General features: G+C 45.3%; 1 protein-coding gene across 4 annotated transcripts in view; it reads left to right on the top strand.

The window, feature by feature from the left end:
• The window catches only part of HNF1B (HNF1 homeobox B), a 51,528-nt gene that overhangs the window by 16,052 nt on the left and 13,363 nt on the right, over nt 1-22,113 (top strand). For all 4 annotated transcript variants that reach the window (XM_063111994.1, XM_063111992.1, XM_063111993.1 and 1 more), the window contains exons 5-6: nt 15,398-15,558; nt 20,336-20,468. In XM_063111994.1, the coding sequence (XP_062968064.1) occupies nt 15,398-15,558; nt 20,336-20,468 (294 nt within the window). The remainder of the gene's footprint in view (nt 1-15,397; nt 15,559-20,335; nt 20,469-22,113) is intronic.

Below are 22,113 nucleotides of genomic sequence, written 5' to 3'. Positions count from 1 at the left end.
CTCTTGGAAGGAAAGTAAGGCAGAGAAGAGGCCTTTCCAGGGTAACCTTAGCATGTCCTGAGCCACAGCCTCTTTACCTACCTAGAGACATTTACTTCTGTGGCTGCTTCTCCTCCTCGCTTTGAACCTGTTCCTCCCTTGCCAAGCCCAGTGGGCTTGAATTCCCTGACACAGGCTCAGAGATTGAGAAACAGAGAATCTCGCCTCCTGCCTCTCCCTCCCCCACCTTTACACTTCCCCTCAAGTTGCCTGCAGGAAGCTAACCCTGGGTCTTAGACAAGCCAAACTCCTGGGTGGGCTAACTGTGGGGTGCTGCTGTTTTCCCTGACACTGAAATCTGCAGGACCCAAGGAAATTTCAGAAGTTTCCAATGGCAAGTCTGTGAGTACATGTGAATAATTGTAACAGCTAGTGTTGATTGAGTACTTCACGGGTCCCAGGCCCTAGGCTGAGCACTGATGAGCACCTCATACATATATCATCTTATTTACGCTTCACGACAACCTTGCAGGGTGGAAATCACCTGTACTGTTATCCCCGTTTTGCAATCAATGAAAGCGAGATGTTTAGAATGTAAGTAATTTACCTAAGTTCGTAAGCTTAGTAAATGGTGGAGACAGGTTTGAGCTGTGACACACTGTCCATCTCTCTTCGCTTTGTGCACATGCTAAGAACTTTTCTGGCACAAAACTCAACACACGCACAATTTCCCCACAGTCCCTTCTCCCACACACCCACTGTTCCCCTCTGAATGACACAGGGGCTTTGGGAGGGATGGCCAAAGAAGTGGGCTCAGGGCATGGGTCTCCCAGTCTGGCTAGTTTACTGCTTCCTCCCCAACCATTGCCCCTGACCAAGGTGGATTCTGTGCCCTGCCCAGGGAAGAAATTAAAGCCCCCTCTTTCACAACCCCAGCCCCATCTGTGTGGGGATTTGAACTGCCCTTGCAGTCGGCACTGTCTGGGGCACTAAATGCCTTAACAACTTAATGTGGCTTCTGAGACAGCGCATGTACCTCAGCTCACCTCTGGAGCTCCGCCCCCTCCAAGGGCAGCCGACGAGGGGAAGGGGTTTATGAGGGCAGTTGTAAAAATATTCATCTCAACAGCAAAAGGTCCCCACAGTAAATAAGCCCCATTGTCCCTAAGTAGCAGATTATTTCAGTTCAGAAGAGAAACAAATCCTGTTGTGAATCGTCTGCTGTTGTTGGAAGCTCATGCTGACTGGGGGTTCAGTGGTGGACATGGCTCCAATGTCCTCCTTCTTAGGGACTTTTATCTGACTGCCATTTTATCTCTTGAATTTGAAGGTCATTTTATCTTGTGAGTACCAACCCATCGACTGCCACTAGATTGGGGAAGACAATCAGGATATTAATGAGATTAAGAGGCCCAGCCTTCAGGGCATTCTGCTGACAGCCTCCTCTTGATAGGGGACCAACCCTGGTCTGCATACAAAGACGCTGGGCTGCTGGGCTGCTGGGGCGTGGAGCTTCTGCACAAAGAAGCCAGCAGATACTGGAGTCTATCACCGAAGGCAGCCCTGCTGGCCGTGCCTAATCCCCCTGAAGGATCCTTAGAGGATTCAAGGACTCCTTGCCGCCTGCAGTCAGCTCTGAGGAGGACGGAAGCTCCTGCAAGCACTTAGCCCCAGCCTGCAGCTTATGAAAGAAGTGCTCTTGGAATCTGTTTGTTGAAGGGAAGTGACAGAACTTGGAGAGAATTAAGCCCCAGAGGTGCATTGGCCAAGATCTGTGCAAGGTCCTTTGAAGCTACCTGCTTCATGGGAAGGCACAGATCTGGCCTTAGGCCTCTGCCCACTTTTCAAGGGGAAGTAAAAACACAAATGAGGAAGGGGAAAATATATTTATTTATTTGTTTATTATTTATGTATTTAATATATACTTATTTATATATATATTTATATATATATTTATTTAATATAGCCCCAAAATAAAGTCAAATGAGGCTTTCAATCGTGGCTATCATCCTTGCTGTTCACAAGTACTCTAGAACAGGGTTGTAAACTTTTTCTGTAAAGAGCCAGGTAGAAAATATTTTAGGGGGTGGCAAACTTTTTTTCTAAATAGCCAAATAGTAAATATTTAGACTTTTCAGGCCATACTGTCTCAGTCACAACTCAGCTCTGCCTTTGCAGCACAATAGACCATATGTAAATGAACGTAGCTGTCTTTATTTATGGGGACTGAAATTGAATTTTATACAATTTTCACATATGATGATATGTTCTTCTTTTGATTTTTTTTCCAACTATTTGAAAATGTAAAAATCATTTTTACATAGCTCGTGGATCATACAGAAACAGGTTTGCTGACCGCTGCTTTAGGACAGTAGTTCGTAAACTTTGCCACACTTTAGAATCACCTGGGGAGCTTCTAAAAATCCAACACCCAGGCTGCACTCCAGACCTATGAAATCGGAATCTCTGGAGAGTGGGACCAGGCATCAGTAATTGTTAAAACTTTCGAGGTGATACCAATATGCAGCCAAGTTTGAAAAACAACTCTTAGAGCATCTCAAATGTTAAATTGCACACTGATCACCTGGGGATGTGTTAAAATGCAGATTCTGATTCTGTAGGTCTGAGGTGAGACCTGAGTTTCTGCATTTTTAACAGGTCCCCAGGTGCTGCTGAAGAGGATGGTCCAGACTGATTACTGGGGATCTTGGAGCTACTGAATTAGCAACTCATCTAAATCTGGTGGGCATAGCAGCAAAATCATGGGCTACGAAGGCAGACTTGAATCCTAACCTCACCGTGGCCATTTATTACTGTGTGACCCTGAGCAAGTCTCTGGAATCTCCGAACCTCAGTTTCTCTCTGTGTAAAATGGGGACACCCACTCATGCAGATGCTAGAAGGATTAAATGAGATAATATATGTAGAGATACGTAAGGCACCCCGATTTAACAGGCTCTTTTAAATGGTAACTATCATCATTCCTTGCAGAGCCTGGTTTTTGGGGGGGGGGTTTGGTTTGGGGGTTTTTTCCCCCTCTTTCCCTGTCCCTCTCGGAGGTTTAATTCAATCCTGATTTTTAGAGAATTTGAGTATTTCCAACTAGATACTCATTTTGGTGTTTGCAGCAGACTCAGGCTGGCTTCTTATAGCACACTGAGTACGAGGCGGTTCCCCATTCTTCCTAGAAGAACTGCTGTGTGACATCCATAAGGCATTTAGTGAAAGGGATCTGGGAAAGCACCATGGATTGGTTGTGGGGGTTGGGGGATCATGACCAGGTAGCAGAAGGTCAGGTTCATAAGATGACCATGAATTTCTTGTACCTAACAAGGCATTCTCCACCTTTAATTAAAGGATGTGTTAAGTGTCCCGCTTGTGCATATTGCTTATTTAGTAATTAGCCCTGGGAACCTGCCAATTAGAGGAGGTGTAGTACTTTCCTGGTGGAGGCTGTATCTGTGAAGCTTAATGGCTTTTGTTCCTCGAGAGGAAGCTTCCCCAAACTGCAGGCAAAGCAGTGGTATGGACGCGCAAGCCCACAGTGAGCATAGGGAAACCTCAGAAGCTCCTGAGGGCAGATTTTCTAGAAGCCACTTCCTTCAATCTGTCAGCATGCATTTACTTAAGATACCTTCCCATTATCCTCTGCTTTGACTTCAGCAACCTCCACAATAGCACACTTGTGTGAGTTCAGCCACTGAGGAGTCAACCAGCAAGGGACAACTTGGTCTCTCGACCTCTCTAATGCTTTTGGGAAGTCAAAATCCAAGTTTCTCAGGACTCAGTATTCTGCAGGTTCTTCCCAAGTTGGAGGAACACCATGCAGATGATCTTGAGCATTTAATGACTTCCCCAAGGAAAGCCTGCATAACCCTAGGTGAGCTGGTTACAGGAAGTCCCTTCTCAGGACCAGACTCAGATGGGTGTGTCTAGGTAGCAAGGTGTAGCGCCTAAAACAGGCTTACCTTGAATTGTGGTTCTGTCACTGTCTGGCAGTTTTAGCCTCCAACAAGTTACTTAGTCTCTTTGAGCCTCAGTTTCTTTATCTATAAAACAGGTATCATAGTGCCCATCTCCCTAGGGCTGTTATGAGACTTCAGTATGATATATCACACCCAGTGCTAAGCACAGTGCCTGGCAAGGAAGGTTAGCTGCTGTTGCAGTGTTATTGGATTGACTCAGAAACCTTCAGGGTATTGAAAGAGAGGAAAGGCTTTGGATCTCCCTGGGTTCTTGACAGGACTATGGCTTTGCAGTTTCAACCTGGAAGGAATGCTCTTTTCATGAAACCTGTTTGTCATTTGCAACATCAGAAACAATGAAACCCAAGTATTGGCAAGATCTGTGGTTCCCAAATCTCCTTCCCAGACTACATTAAAGTCATCCAGGAGCACACTAAAAATAGGCATGGCTCCCCACACCCACCCACACCTTTAGAATCAGAATTGGCTGGGTTGTGGGAGTGGCTCAGGCTTGGGAAGTTTCAACAAACGCCCTAAGAGATTTAGATGCACAGTTAGGGTTGGACATCACTAGGCTAGATAGAGCAGGAGAATTCTGAAGGAGTTGATAATAATCCTGGTGGCCCCTACTGAGCAGGGAGAAGAGAGGCAGCTTGGCGAGGAGTTGTGGACTAGGATTCAGGAGCCCAGAGCCAGATGAACAGGGGTGACCTTGGGCAAATCATTTAACTTCTCAGGAATTCTGGCAAATGAGGGTGTTGGACGGGGGCTTTTCAGCTCTGACAAGTTATTGCTTGGAGATTGCATGTCACATCCAGTCTTGGGGCCCAGGACTCTGCTGCTTGAAGTGTACAGGGAGGTTTGCTATTGTGATACTTTATTGTTAAACTCATCATCTGTCTCTCTCCCTCTTTCTCTCCCTCACTCCCTCGCTCCTTCCCCATTTCAGGAACTGTGTGCTGTTAGAAGCCTTCCACCTTTATTAGGGACCATTAGAGCTTTACAGCACCAGCAGATTGGGTGGAGCCAGTCACAATAAACAGATTTATAATGGGTATAAACGAGACACCTATAACTGCTGGAGGTTAACACTTTCAGGCCCTCTGAGTGGCAGCCATGCCTTCTGGCCCTGTCCACTGTGGAGTGCCTCTTCCCAGCCGGCACCTGTTGGACTAGGTTGGCAATGAAGCCAAAGTGAGTTTGTGTTCACCAAGAGTGGAAAACCTCTAAACAACATCTACTTGTGTAACAGTTTGAACAGTGGGCACAAAGAAAATGCTTAATTTATCTCAAGGTGTTTTACGGGTAGAAATAAGCAGCCCGTCCTTCTTGTTGTCTAGAACCCTACTGCCAGGTGAAATACTGGGTTTGCATCCCTACCTGTCAAAGAAAAAGAAGCAAACCAAGTATGCCTTATTCTCACCATCAAGAAGGTTCTTAAAATCTCTAGGCATCTAACTCACTATGTGTGTATTCTGAATGGTGGAATTGTGGGCTGTACCAATATCTAAGCCTGGGTTGGATTTCTTCACTCTGTTTTCCAGCCCTATACCTGGCATATGGTAGACACTTCAAATATTTGTGGAATAAAGATATCTATTATAGGCGGCTTTCTGTCCAAGAGCTTAATGTATAAATCTTCTGTTTTGTAAGTTTGGTATTCAGTTTTAGAGTTAAACTGAGCATGGAATTAATTTCATTTTATGTAACACATGTATATATTATTGTTTAAAGCATATTGTTCCTTTTGTAAAAAACAGTGTCATCCAGCTCCACCCCCATTATCACTGCTTAACTAAAGTACATATTCACAAAATAATGTCAACATTAAATGCCACCAGAAAGTTTGCAAAGAACATATTATAGTTCTTTCTCCCTAATGTTCTACTAGTTTCGTTTCTACCAGTTTAGTTTACTAGTTTAGTCTACTCGTTTAGTTCAGTTCTACTAGTTAATACTCTACTAGTTTAGTTCCTTTTACAGTCTTTAACCAGTATCTCTTGGGCAAGAAAAGAGCAAGACCTCTCTTCCTAAGTTTCCGTAGAGCAAACTGAGGTCTAGAAAAGGGATTGGGCTCACTGCAAATCAGATCATCTGGAGAGACAAACAAACTGCCCATCACTTTTTGTCACTGCCCAGTGATAGAAAACTGGGAAGCCATTAGTTTTCTGTGGTGCTCCCTGAGCACTTGGCTGGTACCCCTGTTCTCCCAGCAGAATGGAAGCCAGAAATCATCCACCTTCCAGGCTCTCAGTACCCAACACCTGGTGTTCCCTGGGACCAGGATCCATGAGCCTGTCAGGTGACCAGTGTCTATCTGTCATGATGATGGTGATGATGATGATGATAATGACATTGATGGAGTTGCTCTCAGCGACGGTGATGAAGAGGCTGGGGTCTGGCCAGGCAAAACCCCATAATGAGGCAGTTCTGACACTTGCCAGGCCTCAAAGGATCTTCTCCGTGGATATCCCCTCACAGTAGGACCCTGCTTATGAATAGGTCACAGTGGAAAACTTCTCTTTTCTGAGGCAATTTTATTAGCCCTTCAGTCACAATACAGATGTCTGTTTATAGGACCTTACTTTTGTGTGGACACCCAGTGGCTCCATCTGCTGATGGCTTTATAGCCTTTCTCCTATTGCCCAGACCCACTAGGAGCATCACCATTCTGCTCGTCGGCCAAGCCCAGGGACCTTTGTTGCAGCCACATTACCCCTGCCTGCAAAGGCAGCCTCTCAGAAAAGACCAGACCCCAGGAGCCAGACTGAAGCGGGGCACTGTCTGTCCCCCCAGTCTTTAGGCCTAATGATGCCCACCATTAACCCTTCCTAGTTTTGCCCTCATATCTTTGGAGAAATAGGCATTTAAGTTGCTCATGTTGCCACAGTAAATCTCCATTAATTGACCCTACTCCTTTCCCCAAAATCAACCCAATAGGTCCCAAACTGCGTTCTAACATGGTGAGTCTAAACTTGGGGTTCCCACCCACAGCCCAAAACCTTTAGTAAGGGTCAGCCTGTGCTAATGGAAGCACCCACTCCCATCCCCCTTAAAGAGCCCTAGGTGATGGGAGTTATGCTTAGGCCTCAAGAAGCAGAGAAAGGGTAATCCCTGTGCATCCCACTGGCCGTTTTTGCACAAGCTAAAACACTGCCTAAGATCTCAGGTGTGAGCAGCAGGCCCTGCTGCATCATAGTTACTCCTCAGTGCATTGCCTCCTGCCTTCAACCATAAAATCACCCAGATCTATCAACACTACTTCTTCAATTTTGATTATATTTTAACCTCTCTACCTCCTTGTCTCTCCTTCTTACTTACTCCTCCTTCTTCCTTAAAAAAAAAAAAAAAATGCTTGCCTCTCCCTAACCACAGAAAAACCAAGAGATTTAGAGGATATATCTATACCCCTTCTCCACCACTCAACAGACTGAAGGTGAGGGGGTGTGGAGCCTTCAGTCAGAGCTGAAGCATAGGTCATTCATTATCACTTACTCATTCAGCAAATACTTATTGAGTACCTAGCACAGGCTGGGCTCTGTGCAAGGTGCTGAAGACACAATGAGGAAGACAGGCAAGGTCTTGCCCTCATGGGGTTTATATTCCAGTGAGGAATGCAGCCAAGAAACAAGTAAACCCATAAAATCATTTCAAACTCTTAGTGGGTCGTAATGGGGAAGCTTAGCATATCTGGAGAGAGAAGAATGAGCTTCAAAATGCCACTGACTTGCGGGGAAGACCTTCGTAAGAGGTAGTGAAAACGACCTCATCCTCTGCAAACCTCAGCTTTCCACTCTGTCAAATGGGCACCTGTGGTACGTTGAGAAGCAGGCAGTGTAAAATATTCACATGTGTGAGGACTGCTCAAGTTCTTGAGTGCCAGCCGGTTGCTTTTATGTGCAGCAGCGGTCTCCAGGCTGAAATGCTCATTGAAGGCCCACCTAATGTTTGCCTGCAGAAACCAGTCCTCTGGCAAGGATGAAGTGTGGTAGCCAAGCTAGACCTTGTGGGGGAGGACACGCGGGGTTTCTGTTGCCCTTCTACCTCCCTGCATGTGCAGTTTTTGCAGGTGCACCGTGCACATTAGCTTCTGTTCTCAGCAACGATGCTTTTGATGGAAGACTTTTTTTTTTTCTTTTCTTGGTTACATTTACTTTGATTTTTAAAAGAAAACCAGTCTGTGGGCTTCTCTGAAGTATCACTCAACTTTTACCCCTTGAGTCAACAATGTTTACCATCCATGCAGGCTGGTCTGTGTTTCTCCTCTTCTGAATTGGGCTCCTAACTAAGCCACCTTAGGTAGAAAGGGATCTGGAATTGAAAGCAGCCCAGTGTTTAAATTGCTTTCATCTTGCATCAGCTTTTTCCTCCCAGGCTTTCAGATTTTTAGTCTACTAAACTCTTTACAAACATGAATCTATCCTCAGAGAGAAGGAAATATTAATAAGAACTGGCAAGAGTCCTGTGTTACAAATGAGGAAACTGAGGCAGCAATGGTAATTCATTTGAAAGTTTTAATTTCTGGAGTTCCCAATTTCAAGCCAGTGAATTGTTCACATTCTTTTATGTAAAATGAATGTCTCAGAATTCACTAGACTGAATCATTTGTGTCTCTGCCTCTGTGCTCAGGAAAAGCGACTTGAGTCTTAGGAGGAAGGTAGAGTTAGGACACAGTACTGGGCCCATAAAGACTGGCTCAATTCCTCCCAGCCCTCTCCCCAACACAATGTTTTGGCTTCATAGCAAAGACATTTCTGTCTACCCATAATTTATGAACATGGTTGTTTCCTTTTGGAAGAGTTTTCTCCTTCGTATGCTCCCTCCTGCCTGAGTTTAAATTCCCAGTTTCCAGACCCAATGGGGTTGGGCTGCGCTCTGCATGAGGTTAGGAACACAGGGAAGAATGCGTGTGATAGAGCCCCGGCCAGTTGAGTAATGTTTACTCTGTTGGTGGCTGGGACGCTCACTCGCGCTGGCAGAGGTCCACCAGCCGGGGAACATTCCTGCATTATCAGGGATGGGAGATTGGCTTTGAAATGTCAAGGGTGAAAGGCATCCCACCAGATTTTGGGTGCAGCTCACAGACCCCAGTGAAAGGAACCACCAGGCTTCAGTGCCAAAGGCCACATGCGGGGCAAGCTGAGCCCCACATTGCCCAGGAATCCCTACTTCCCTCCTCTCTTCGTACTAAAAGAGCAATTCTGGTCATGCATTTCTAGCTGATGTTGCTCCTATGTTTACCCAGCTTCTCTGACCATTATTTTTTCATTCATCATTCTGACTTCTGAAGAAGGGAGATCTCTGTGCCCATTTTATAGACAAAAAAATGCCCAGCACCTAGAACTGACTAGCCCAGAATCATTAGAGAGTTAAGGCAGAGAGAATAAGAGAGATTATTAGTTTAGAGACTAACACTGAGTTGAGAGTATTATCAACTAAGACTGTTGCCTTGTTGATATCTGAAATAGTGGAATTGGAGTCTCAACTGTGTTTTGAAGCTCGTAGGGCTGGGTTAGATATTCAGGGCTCTGTGAGCCCTGGTTCTAAGTCCCCGAAGCACAGGATTCTGAAAAGACTCTGTGGTTAGTGACACCCTGAGCATCTCCTCTCTGGGGTCCCCCAGTGTATTAGTCCGTTTCTGTTGCTTATAACAAAATGTCTGGAACTGGGTGATTTCTAAGAAAACAAAATTTATTGCTTACAGTTTCAGAGGCTGGAAAGTCCAGGGAACGCATCTGATGAGGGTCTTTGGTGGTGGCTTTACAGCAATGCAGGGGTCTCACATGGCAGAAAACAGTGGAGCAGAGAGAGAGCTCCTCATGTGTTCTCCTTTTAAAGCCCTCAGAACCACGCCCACAACCACCATTAATCTATCAATTTGTTACTCCTCACAGTCCAATCATCTCTTCTAGGCCCCACCTTTAATTACCAGAATAGGATTTCCCACCCTGTTTACAGTGTCACAGTGGAAACTAAGTTTTGGGGGGACATCAATCCACAGCCTCTGGTAAGGTAGTTGTGTCTGTCTTTGAACACACACGCACAGTTCTGTATAACCTGACATATGCATAAAAATTACCACACTTTGCCAAATTTCACAATAAAAACCACAGGGTTTATGGGAAAAATAGGATTAATGGTACAACTCTCAAAAACTTGTCAGTGACACAGTTTAAAAAGATAAGATTCCAGTAAAAACATTAGCAAAATTTTACACCTGTTAAATGGTTAAGAAATACATAAATGCTGTACAACAATAAATATGGCACTTGAGCTTGAAAAAGTCCTGAAATTTGCTTAAGGAAGTGGGCGTCAGAAGGGTTACAGGTTGTGAGTTACACTGAAGTGGTGGACAGAGAGGGTTATCTGAAATTGAAAGGAAAGTCGTAACTCCATATGTGCTTGGTTGTGGCTTACAGCAAACACAGTGAACTGAGGTAGCCAGTAGAGGCTCAAGGGGTCTGTGTGCGTGTGCACAGGTGCATTTAGTATATTCCCATGTGGCTCAGCTGGGTACAGAGACCTGAATTCACCTAGTGTTTCCCAAATGCAGAATTCATATTACACTCAAATTGTTCCCTAACATATCACTAGAATTGGAGCAGATAGGCACTTTCAATACAATTGTTACTGCAGAACTGATTGTTTTCTCCTTCTGCTAGAAGTGATGCTCCATGTTCGGGACATGGGTACTCAAAGCAGCTGAGCTCTCATCCCTTTATTTAATAAATATTCACAGCAGGTGGCAGGCTGCTAGGCTGTAAGGATGCAATAGTGAGTACAAAGCCATCTCTTCCTTTGAGAGGAGAAAGAAGTAAACATACTGTCAGAGTCCGGGGTGACTGACTCCTGCCGTTAGAAATCTCTAGCACACGTGGAATACAGAGGATGCAGCAGGATGAATCAAGGAGGGCTTCACAGAGGAGGTGACATTTATGCTCTTAAAGGATGTGACACAGTTCTCATTTGAGGGAAGAGCTTTCCAGGCAGAGGGAAAAGCATAAGCAAGGGCACAGAGGCAGGAGATGGCAGGGCCATTTGAGAAAGGTGTGCATGCTGGTGTGGCTGTATGGGATGTGGTGAGAGATGAGGAAATAAGGCAGACTGGAGTCATGAAGGCTCAATTCTGCCAGTCTCCATGCTGGGGCTTTCCCAGAAAGCAGTGAGGAGCCATCAGAGGTTTCCAAGCAGGGCAGTGACACAGTGCAATTTTGTTTGAGGAAAAAACCCAGGCTGCAGCAGTGTGATGAGCACCCTGAAGATGGGTGTTGGCACAGGAAGGCAGGGCAGGAATGCTGGCTTCTTGGAACCAGACACTTCTTCTATGCTTTCCACACTTCTGATCAGTCATATTGAATAGAAACCAAACGTCTGTCCCATATGCTGTCAGGAACTCAGAAATGACCCAGCGCCCATGATGCCCAGTCCTGGGAACAGGAGAAAGTAGATAACCTCCTCCCCAGGGCCTCTGGGATGTCTCTAGACTCTACCCGGGATGTCCTTGCTGCTGGACACACCTGCTGTGTTTCCTACAACCAATGATGAGGGCATGTCCAATAAGTGCCTTAAGCCAGGAAGTGAGTGGAAGGTGTGTGGTCACCATCCTGCCATTGTCATTCCTTCTGTGGGTCCTCTGTGGCTATCAACCTGGTATCTTTGGCCAGTCAATATTAAACCAGTACCCTTGTCATGTATTCATTTTGAGAGCTTGCAGTGGTGAAGGAAGAAGGGAAGACACCATTCCACTTCTTAACACAGGCTCCCTAGCACAGTGCCTGTCATATGATAGGTGCTCAATAAAGCTTTGTGATCTCGGCCTTCCTAAAAATGTGTTTTAGACAAAGACAGTCCCAAAGTAGGAGGTGTTTTGAGCAACTGCTATGTGCCTAGCATGGTCTGGGTATTTTCACATTCACTAACCCATTCAGTCTTTTTCCCGATGATCTAAGGGGTGGATATTGTTAAAGAAAAAACAAAAAAGAAAGAAAGAAAACCAAAGCCCAGGGAGGTTAAGTAATTTCCCCAAGATCACACAGCTATTACATGGTAGAGCCAGGATTTAAACCCAGGTCACCTGGCTCCAGAGCCCACGCACATGGCGCTCCAATTTCGTTCTCATTTCAAGAGCTCTTCCGAGTTTGTGAAATATGAGGACTTGGCCTCTCCTTCCTCTAACAAGAGCACCTGTTTCTGGGTATGGCCCGCAGACACCTTGTGATCCACCCTCCACCCCGCACCCCCTATAAGATGGCTGGCTGATTACAGCAACCCTCTCAGGGTCCACTGATTACAAAATCCCTGGTGAGAAGAGCAGCAGTGGGAAAAGCTAAAGGTGGATCTGGAGCTCATGAGCAGCCTCATGCCTAGCTCCCACGATACTGCAGTGACAATACCCACTCCTCACAGCAGGCAGTCCTCTGGCTCATAGACCAAGAAGCTGGAGTTCACTCAACACATTGATGGCCAAGCTGAGATCAAAACAGGGATCCCCTGATTCCGAGCCAGGACTCTATCCCTTAGCTGGAGGTTTTAAAAGGAATGTTCAGAGGTCTAAACCAATCTGTCTTTAAAGAGAGCAGCTCCACCATTACATTTCTTATATAATGAAGTTCTTGCTAGGGGAGAAAAAGTGTGAAAACCTCAGCAGCCTTGGGCTATGCTGCCTGCATTCTAACAAATGGCTCTTGACTCTCTCCTGCCATGGTCCCTTGTAAAGAGAGCTTTTGTTTCCTGCGGATATCCTTGGTTAATTATTTTTAAATAAATAATTGTGTAGCCTGTGGTAGGGGAGAAGCCTCTCTGTGACCCATATTTGATCGTCAGAGGGCTGGCCCTTTTCCTTCAGCCAAATTAAATAGGCTAAATCCAGAGACTGTTTGACTTGAGACTGAATCGATGATGGGGACATGCTGGGAGGTGAAAACACACCTCACTCCCAGCGTTATCACCACTCTCTCAGGAGCAGAGCATCTTGGGGAGGCAAATAGCTGATCAGGGAGTCAGACAAAGCAGGAGAAAAACAGGATGAAGTCCAGCTCTTCCATAAGGAAAGAACAGGACAGCAGCCAGACAGCCCTCCCAAGTTGCTTCCAGGGCAAAACATTAGTGGTTCTACTACTGTAGAATTCTTTGGAAATTGCTCTCTATGGAAAGATAACTCCATTCTGTAGTTGGAATCTGCCCTACGTTGTCTAGAATTCCAGAATCATAAGGCAAATATCTTGGAGTTCATTCCTATATCAGCCCCTTCCCTCCAGCACTCCCACCCACAGTTGCCATTTCTTTGGCATTATGCAAGGAGCTGTACAGATGTTATCCGTAATCCAAAATTAGCCCTGTTGAGGAAATATTCTCTCCATTTGACAAGAGGAAACTAAGGCACAGAGAGAGAAAGGAACTTTCTCATGATCACACATCTATTAAGAGCAAAGTCAGGATTTAAACCTGAGTTTGTGTAGTTGCAGAGCCCACAGTCTTCCTCCTCCCCTCCTTGTTAGAAAATTCTCCCTTTTGTTTATTTGAAATCTGCCTTTCTCTTTTTCCATTGGTCCTGCTCTGCCTTCGGAGCTCTCAAGGTTCCAGTCTCTTTCTTCTATACAACAACTCTTTGTACTGTTTGAAGCATCCTGCTGGGAACCCAGTGGCAAATGTGACTGGTGAAAAAGGTCCTAATTGAATCCAATGGGATGGAATAGAGGATGGTAAATAGGGGACTGAGGATCCCGCAAATAGGTGCAGAGAAAGATGGACAGGACCAGGCAGGGGCTGTTGATTTGGAGAGGTGGAAGCATTTCCTCCTCCTAATTTCACGGCTCCTGTTCTTTTCAAAAAATATAGAGCCCTAGCCCAGTAACCACAGAATTCCGGTGCTGTCCTACTGCCACCACCGTGCCCACCAGCAGCCCTTTGAATCAAAGGATGGGGAAAACAACCAGTAGAAAAAGCCCATAGAGCAAGCATTGAGCTACTTCATAGTCAAACAAGTTGACCTTGAAGGTCAGAACCCTGGTTTAGCATTTATTCCCCCACCTCCCCACCCCTGGCCCTCTTAAGCTCTAAGTCACATCAGCTTTGAGTAATGTCCTTAGGAGGATCCAAGGAAAACTGGCTTGGATCTCTTGTTGGTAGGCTTCATCTTCATGAATTAGAGGCTGCTGGTTATGGCAGCTTGCCAGGCCCCTGGGGGGACTTTGTGGCCTCCTCTGGAAGGTGGGGCAGGAAGGAGGGCAGGGGGGAAACAGCAACAGAATCAGTATGCAGGGATGGCTCATCCTGGAACCTGGGGAAAAGGAGAAGTATAGCCCAAGAGTTGGCCCACTTCTCCAAATGATTCCATGTCCAGAGCATTTGGTCTTCCTGTCTTGCAGGACAGGGCCCCCCAAATCATTATGTCAAATCCAAAGCAAAACACAGGAACACTTGGTCTTTCTAAGCATTGAGCTTAGGGTGGGGATGCCTCACAACCTTGTCCTTGGCTATTTCACAGGCACATCAAGTAGGATGTGTATCTGCAAACTGGACCCAAGTTCTTTGCCTCCTTCAGTTTCTTTCCCTTGACTGGTCTCTGTCCAGCACTTTCCCTTTACTGGGAGTAGACCTCCATTTTGGTTCCTGAGCAAGAGGGAGGGTCAGAGCGGTGAGGCTGTAAACACACTGTGTTCTCCCCTCCCTCGCAGACCTAACTGCAGTGGTTTACTAAGCCTCCACATCCCGCCCGTGTGTGCTGCCTGCCCCACCTCCCGGCAGACCTGCCTTTCCCCATGCCCTAGAAATCAGCCAAATGTGACCCCATCAAAGGAATGTGAGTGCCACAGCCAAAGACTCCTGGCTGCAGCCGCTTGCCTGTCCTGCTCTGCCTGTGTCCTCCTGGCCTCTTGGGCTTTGGCCCAAAGGTGGTACACAGAGACTGGTGCATAAGTCATGGCTCTTGCAGGGGTCACTACACAAGTGCCTCTTCTTCTTAAAATGGGGCTACTCATACTTTGCAGCCCCACATAGCCGAGAATGCCAGGGAAACGTTTCTAGAAGGCATTTTGAGGAATAAAAGAAATAGAAGGCCCATCTTAGCCAGTAATAGAAGGCCCATCTTAGCCCCTAAATCCTAAAAGTACTGTGCTGAAGCAACAAGTAGTAGAACCCATTCAGTTGTTCACTCAGATGTTTACTGAGTGGCCACCAAGTGCCAAGGTACTGGGAATAGATACAGCACTGAACAAAACAAAACAGATTAAAACGTCCTGCCCTCATGGAGCTTATGTTCTAGAGTTAAAGTAGAGGCCACGCCACCTTTATGATACAGAAAAACAGCTGATATTTCTTGTGGGTGGACAGGGGAAGAGAAGTCAACTTTGTCTTCTTGTCATCCACCCTTGAAAACGAGGGGAGCCGAGTCATCAGTGTTCCAAGGCCCCAGTGGCTCTAATGTTCCCCATCGGCTTTGTGTTGTTTTGCAGGAGTGCGCTACAGCCAGCAGGGAAACAATGAGGTCACTTCCTCCTCAACAATCAGTCACCACGGCAACAGCGCCCTGGTGACCAGCCAGTCAGTTTTACAGCAAGTCTCTCCGGCCAGCCTGGACCCTGGCCACAATCTCCTCTCACCTGATGGTAAAATGGTGAGTACACCTGGGCCATTGTAGCTCTGGAGCTGATAAGATAAGAGGCAAAACAAACACAACTTCTCACAAGGCCTGCCTGGAACAATGAGCCATTGTAGCCCCACAGGGAAAAATGGGGGCTGTCCAGAGTTGGAACGGAAAGGTAGAGCTGGTGACCCAGCCTTTGGTGGGGAGAAGAGGTGTTCGGTTTGAACCCAGCCAATAAATGTGACAGAGCACTGCTCTCATTTTATTGATTGAATGCCTCATAAAGGAGCAAGCCGGGTGGGACACTGTTTGTTTTGGGGCTGCCAATGACATTTGTGTTGATAAAACGTTCATTCACTCCTCCCCCCCAAGGCCTGCAAACCCAGTTTTTTAACCCAGAGAGCACCTCACTTTGAAACAAGCCCCCTCATTCTCTTTACCACCCCCTTGGTATTAGCAAGTTGGGATTTAGTGGATGGGAGGAGATGGGGAGAAGCTTCTTGAACTGGGATTCTGAAGGACACTGGATGCCGGTCAGTGAAGATCACAGCACAAAATGGCAGGTGGGTGGGGCGATGCTTGCAGAGTGTTGCAATTACCTGAGTTCAAATCCTAGCCCCAGCACGGAATAGCTGTGTAGCCTTGGGCAGGGTACTGAACTACTTTAGGTCTCTTTTCCTCATCTATAAAATGGGGCAATAACAATTGGATGGTTGGGGGAATAAGTGTGACAGCACTTGTGAAACACTCAGCACAGTGTTCGACACAGTAAATAGTCAATAAATCACAGTGTTGTAACATTCATGTCAATATTGTTCTCATTAAATAAAGTTCTATGTTCACAACCACAGCCCCGCACCCATATGTAAGTTTAGCACATTGGGTAAGGAACTGACGATTCGAATTTGAACTTTCAGGGTTCTAACCCTCTAGTAACACGCATGCGCAGGGCAGCAGCTTATGAGCGGACAGAAGCGTTAGAGGGTAGGAAGTAGGAGACTTCGTTCCTTGGGTCACCCCGGGTGTCAGGGGACGACGGGGGAGAGGGGGGTGCTGCCTTCCATGCTGAAGGTGGAGCTGCACACGTTCCCTCGGGCTGTCTGACCCAGAGGCAGGTGGGGGCCAGGATGGGGGAGGGCGACAGCGAGCAGGTGCCATTTTAGACCTTGACGTGTGTTCTGTATAGGCAACACAGGAATAGCAAGTCACAGGTCATCGAGTCCCCCGCTCCCTGGAGTAAAAACAAAGTGTCATTTCTCAGGGGAGCACCAGCCTGGCCAACTCTAGTTTCAGGGGAACTAAGCGGCTCTCTGCAGACAAAAATGAAAGGGCACTCCTGGGGGGGAGGGCATTCTGTAGCCCCCTGGCCCTTCCCCCATATTCTTCTTCATGAAAAACCATCCGTGTCAGCTGCCTTGTGAGAGGGACAGATGAGTCTTTGATTTGTTAAGAGTCACGTTGAGACCCAAACAAGGTAGGGTTAAGAATCACCCAGGCTTCTCTGGAGAAGAGGGCCTTGTGGAAGAGGTCTTGACTTCTCGGTGGATACGACCTCCACGTCTCAGCTCTTATTGCTTGAAGGTCCTTGGGGTTTCCTTTTGAGCTCTCCCGCTCTTCCTTCTCAGAGGCGAGCTGCCTCACCCAGGCTGGGGCTGCGCCCAATGCAGCCTGCAGACTGCTTTTTTCTTCCAATTCTACTCGGCAGTGCCCTAACTGGGCAGTATATTATTGGATTGATGATTGACCAAGACAGCACACCTCAACGTTAGCAAACACCTGGAAGCTTGTTTGCAGGGACTGGCTTTTCACTCGTCTCCAACACCCTGGCTCATATTTTGTGTCACTATTGCTGGATGCCCAAATTCAAGAGTCTGTTCTCTGTTAATTTATAACAAGCCCATCACAGGTCTTAGCCCACCAAGGCAAGAGTAGAGTACGGTTAAAAAGGAGTGCGGGCAAGAGACCAGTGTGTCCAAGTCTTGGCTCTATCATTTACCATCAGTAGGGTGGACAAATTGCTTAACCCCGGTTTCTTCTTCTGTAAAATGGGGGACAGTAGTGCCTATGTCATAGAGTTGGTGTGAGGATTGTTTATAGCTGTGTTGTTCTTTGGGTAAGCCCTGGTCTATGAATGACCATTTCTGTTTGCTGACTTTCAGTAGGACATGCCCTTAAAGTCTTCCCAGGGACTGGTTTTGGAATGCATAATGCTGGTGCATTTGAGCTCTCTGTTGCACTGTCTGTCCCCCACCCCCATGCCCAAATGGCACACATTGACAAAAAGCTGGCCATGTTTAAGGTTGAAGTCTGTTGTGCTGAATCTTTTTTTTTTTTTTTTTTTAAAGCACATACTGGATACTTCACAATATCAAGCAGTATGACCTAATGGTGAAAACCTCAGGCCTTGGAGATTTCCACCCCAACTCTACCACTCGGGCACATTTCTTAACTCCTCTAAACTTTAGTTTCTTTCTCTGCAAAATAGGGATAATGATACCATCCTCGTAGGTTATAGGCACATAAAGCACTTAGCACAGTGAAGGGACTATACATGGCAGCATTAATATAATTCAGGCTCTCCAAATGATCATTTAAGGGTCACCACCAATATATTTGGCAGCTCCCTGGCTTCCACCAGTCCTGGACACAAACAGAAAATAATGGTTACATTTTAGAGTGGGCAGTAACTTGACCAAGGTTGCCCAAACATAGTAAGTGGATGGGATTTAAACTCTGGGAAAACTGGGTTTGAATTCTGGCTTCTTCACTTGCCAGTCAGATGACATGAAGCTTGTCTCAACTCTTTGGAGGATCAGTTTCTTAATCTGCAATATAGGGACAATAATAATACCTGCCCTATTTTGTCATTGTCTATTAAGGACAGTCAGCAAAAGCACTTTACAAACTCTAAAGCAATACACATTTCAATTGTTTTTATCATTGGCATCTACATTTCTCTTGCAACACTAAAAACAAATATTGAAATGGCAGAGACCAGCGTCACTTCGTTGACTTTCTCCAAAGGACTACATTACCCAAGGGATTTAGTCTGAGGGCAGGTTACTACCTTTTTTTTTTTTTTTTTTTTTTTTTATTTTTTTTTTTATTATGACTCTGACATTTTGAAAAACAAGCCCAGCAAACAGGCTGGTTCTCTCTTGTTTGATGTGGTCAGAATTCCTTCTCTGTCATGTGACCCCCTAACTCATTTCTTGATGCTCATTTTAAAAACACAAACAAACCTGTTTGGTTTTTTCTTTCTTTTTTTTTTTCTTCAAATTAACCTTGGAAGCTATGGGGCTGACCAGAAGTATAGGGCGGGAGACAGCAACTTACCTGGGTGCTAGTGTGAGACCTTAATCTGAAGAGCTCTGGGTAGCAAAAGGTGGAAGACGGGAAGCTGAAGTATTCAGACAGCTGATATATCCTAATCCTAAGGAACCTCTCAGAGTACCTGATGCCCTCAGGGGTGTCTGGGTTAATTCAGAATGAGAGAAGACAGTCTTTTCTTAAAAATAATTTTAAAAAATGTTTTAAACTATGAATAGTAAACTACTTTATCATGAAAAAAAGTATGAGTGGGTATAAAACTCATAGCTCCCTTATAATTATAATTAATGGGAAAACATTAGAGACAATTCCGATAATATCAGAATCAAAACAAGCACATCTATTACACCTGCTATTGTGTAAGACTATTCTGAAAGTTCTAACCAATGCAACAGGACATGTAGACATATTAGTACTAACAAGGAAGAGACCCTGTTAGCATTATATGTTTGTGATGCGATTATACACTTGGAAAAATGAAAAAAATCAATGAGGAAAAGACACTAGTAGGAATAAATAAAAGAATTCAGTGATGTGTCTATGTACAAAGCAAATATTAAAAAACCGGTAGCTTTCCCTTACTAATCTGTCCTTAAAATATAGTGGTGAGACAGAATGAGGGTGCCTAGGACCAACGCTTATTTGGTAGCTTTGTCATTACAATATCAGCTCCTTAACAAAAAAGAAAAAAAGGAAAAAAAATTTAATATATACTGGAGATTTGGAAAAAGTAAAGAAACCCAATAATGGCTGATTTCCCCCAACCCATAGTAATAATTGTGGGGTGAGGGGGGAGTCCTATATAACAGATAAGAGCTTGGATTCGAGGGTCAGACAGAGCTGGGTTTGAATAACAGATGTACCATTTACTAGTTATGGGCTCTTAGGCAAGATACATATCTATTCTGAGCCTCAGTTTTTTCATCTGTGAAATGGGAATGACAGAAGTATCTAACTCATGGGACTATAGTGAGGTTTGTGAGTTAATGTATGAGCAGCGCTTAGTAGAGCCAGCACTCAGTGAGAGCTTCCCTGTGCTCCTGCCTGGTCTCTAATCTGCTCTCACTGGGGAATCCCAGGGTGTTTCTTCAGTTATTATTTTTAGCAACCACGTGTCTCTAGCACCAATAGTATAGAAGGCAGAAAACAGAACAGAGGATACATGCAAAGTGAGCAAGTGACAGTCATGTAATACCCATGAGCAAAAAAAATTTCTGAAGCAGGCTAGTAACTCAAAGGTAGTCTAAGTGGCATGAGGGCAGGGACTATTGTCTAGTTTACTTGCTGTATCCTCAACACCTAGAACAGTGTGTATCCCATAGTAGGTGCTTAATAATGGTTACTGAGTGAGCGAAAGAATGAATGAATGAACCAGTGAATTTGCTGTGCTAAGGAATTGCTGAGTCATGGCATTTTGGAAACTGCTCTTTGCAGTTCCCATGCCGCTCATGCTGTTCTTGTTTTTTCTCTCCAGCAGATCTCAGTCTCAGGAGGAGGTTTGCCCCCTGTCAGCACCTTGACGAATATCCACAGCCTCTCCCACCATAATCCCCAGCAATCTCAAAACCTCATCATGACCCCGCTCTCTGGCGTCATGGCCATTGCACAAAGTAAGTTCTGTTCTTGGTCAGAAAACTTGGGGGCAGGGAGAAGAATGGGAAGCGAGTCGGCATGATAAGAAAGGACCATAGAAGACCCCCTTCATACACACCCACAACTGGTAAATTTGGTTTAACTTCTTTAGTTTCTTATCTGTCTCCTCAACAATATTTGGATCGTTTAGCCTAAAACAAGATAAAATTATGGAATGGATTTGGTCACAGTTTACCAGCTGTGTATCCTGGGTCAAGTCATTGAAACTTTATGAGGTTCCATTTTCTCATCTATAAAATGGGTTGTTGAGACAATCAAATGACAGCGATTATAGACATTCTTGTAAATCTGTAAGGCTTGAATATGTTTAAGATCATAGCTTATACTTTTGTCTGTGTTCGTGCCTATCCCTAAGTATGTGGTAGGAGATTCATTGTGGTGGGAAAGATGGAGCAAGACATGGGCTTCTTTCTAAATGGGAAGTTTTGTGTGGTCATACAAGACCTCCTTGGCCAGTGGTGAAAATACACTGAGAGAGGAACCAAAGGGAAACTGTCATAGTATCTCTGAGCTTTGAAAACCTTAAGGAGAAATAGGTTGCTTGAAGAGAGGGAGATGGATCAGGTCCTTCCAGGAAGCTCATATTCCACAGTGAGCCTGTGCCCTGCCACAGATGAACCATTTCAGGACATAAGAGGGCTGAAGCAGGCTGGCTGTGGATGTCTCTGGGAGCTCTAATGTTGATGTGTATTCGACCTATTTTCAGCTTCACCATGACAGCTCAGACCAAGTCAGTGTTTCTCAAAGCCATCATTGTGACCCTTGGAAGTGTTCCTGAGATGTCTCAGGAAGGACCTAAGGGTAGCATATCGGTCATCTTTCTTTCAACCTTGTATTGACCTGTTGTCCTCTTGGCCTCCCTTATATCTAGTGCCCATGTTGATGGCCTCTGTTTTGTTTCTGCCTTTTTCTTTCCTTCCCTCTCCTCTCCCCAGATTAGCTCCAGCAGGGATAGGAACTCTGATCGCTTCTGAAGAGAATGACTTCCATGTCCTTTGCAGGCAAAACAGGGCTAGGCTCATAGGAAGCACATTTGTTGAATGAAAATGCATGGTCGTCACTCAATCCATAGCTACTTGGAAACTGATGCACTCTGCATTTAATTTTGCAGAAGGAAAATGGGTATGGAGAAGGCTTTAGAGGACTCACAAAATAAAACCTATTTTAAATTTACTGCCTTTTCACTGGGCCCGCTGGTATACGGAATATGTTAAACACACTAATGCCAGGGTTTGGACTGAGAATGAGATAGGATACCTGAAACCAGCTTGCTCACCTTCTAGAAGATTTGGTCAAAAGACCCATGGGTAAGATATCCCACTTCCTTATTTTTGCAACCAAAATGATGCACAGAATGTCTCATTTACCTTCTTTTTTCCCACACCAAGCTTTAATTGTTATACACAGTTATATATATTTTAAAGGTACTGTCTGCAAATCTTCCCTAAGGCTATTCCATATGTTTCCATTTTGTTCTTCCTAATTTTCTCCACACATACTTCCCTACTTTCCTATTAATCTCCTACTGCAAATGGGCAACACCAGAGTATACACTGACCTTAGGAAGGTTGTGTGTGTGTGTGTGTGTGTGTGTGTGTGCGC

This window comes from Cynocephalus volans, chromosome 10 (genome assembly GCF_027409185.1).
Source record: "Cynocephalus volans isolate mCynVol1 chromosome 10, mCynVol1.pri, whole genome shotgun sequence".
NCBI classification, from domain to species: Eukaryota; Metazoa; Chordata; class Mammalia; order Dermoptera; family Cynocephalidae; genus Cynocephalus; species Cynocephalus volans.
Note: the sequence above shows the minus strand (reverse complement) of the source record. Positions and strands in the feature narration are given on the sequence as shown.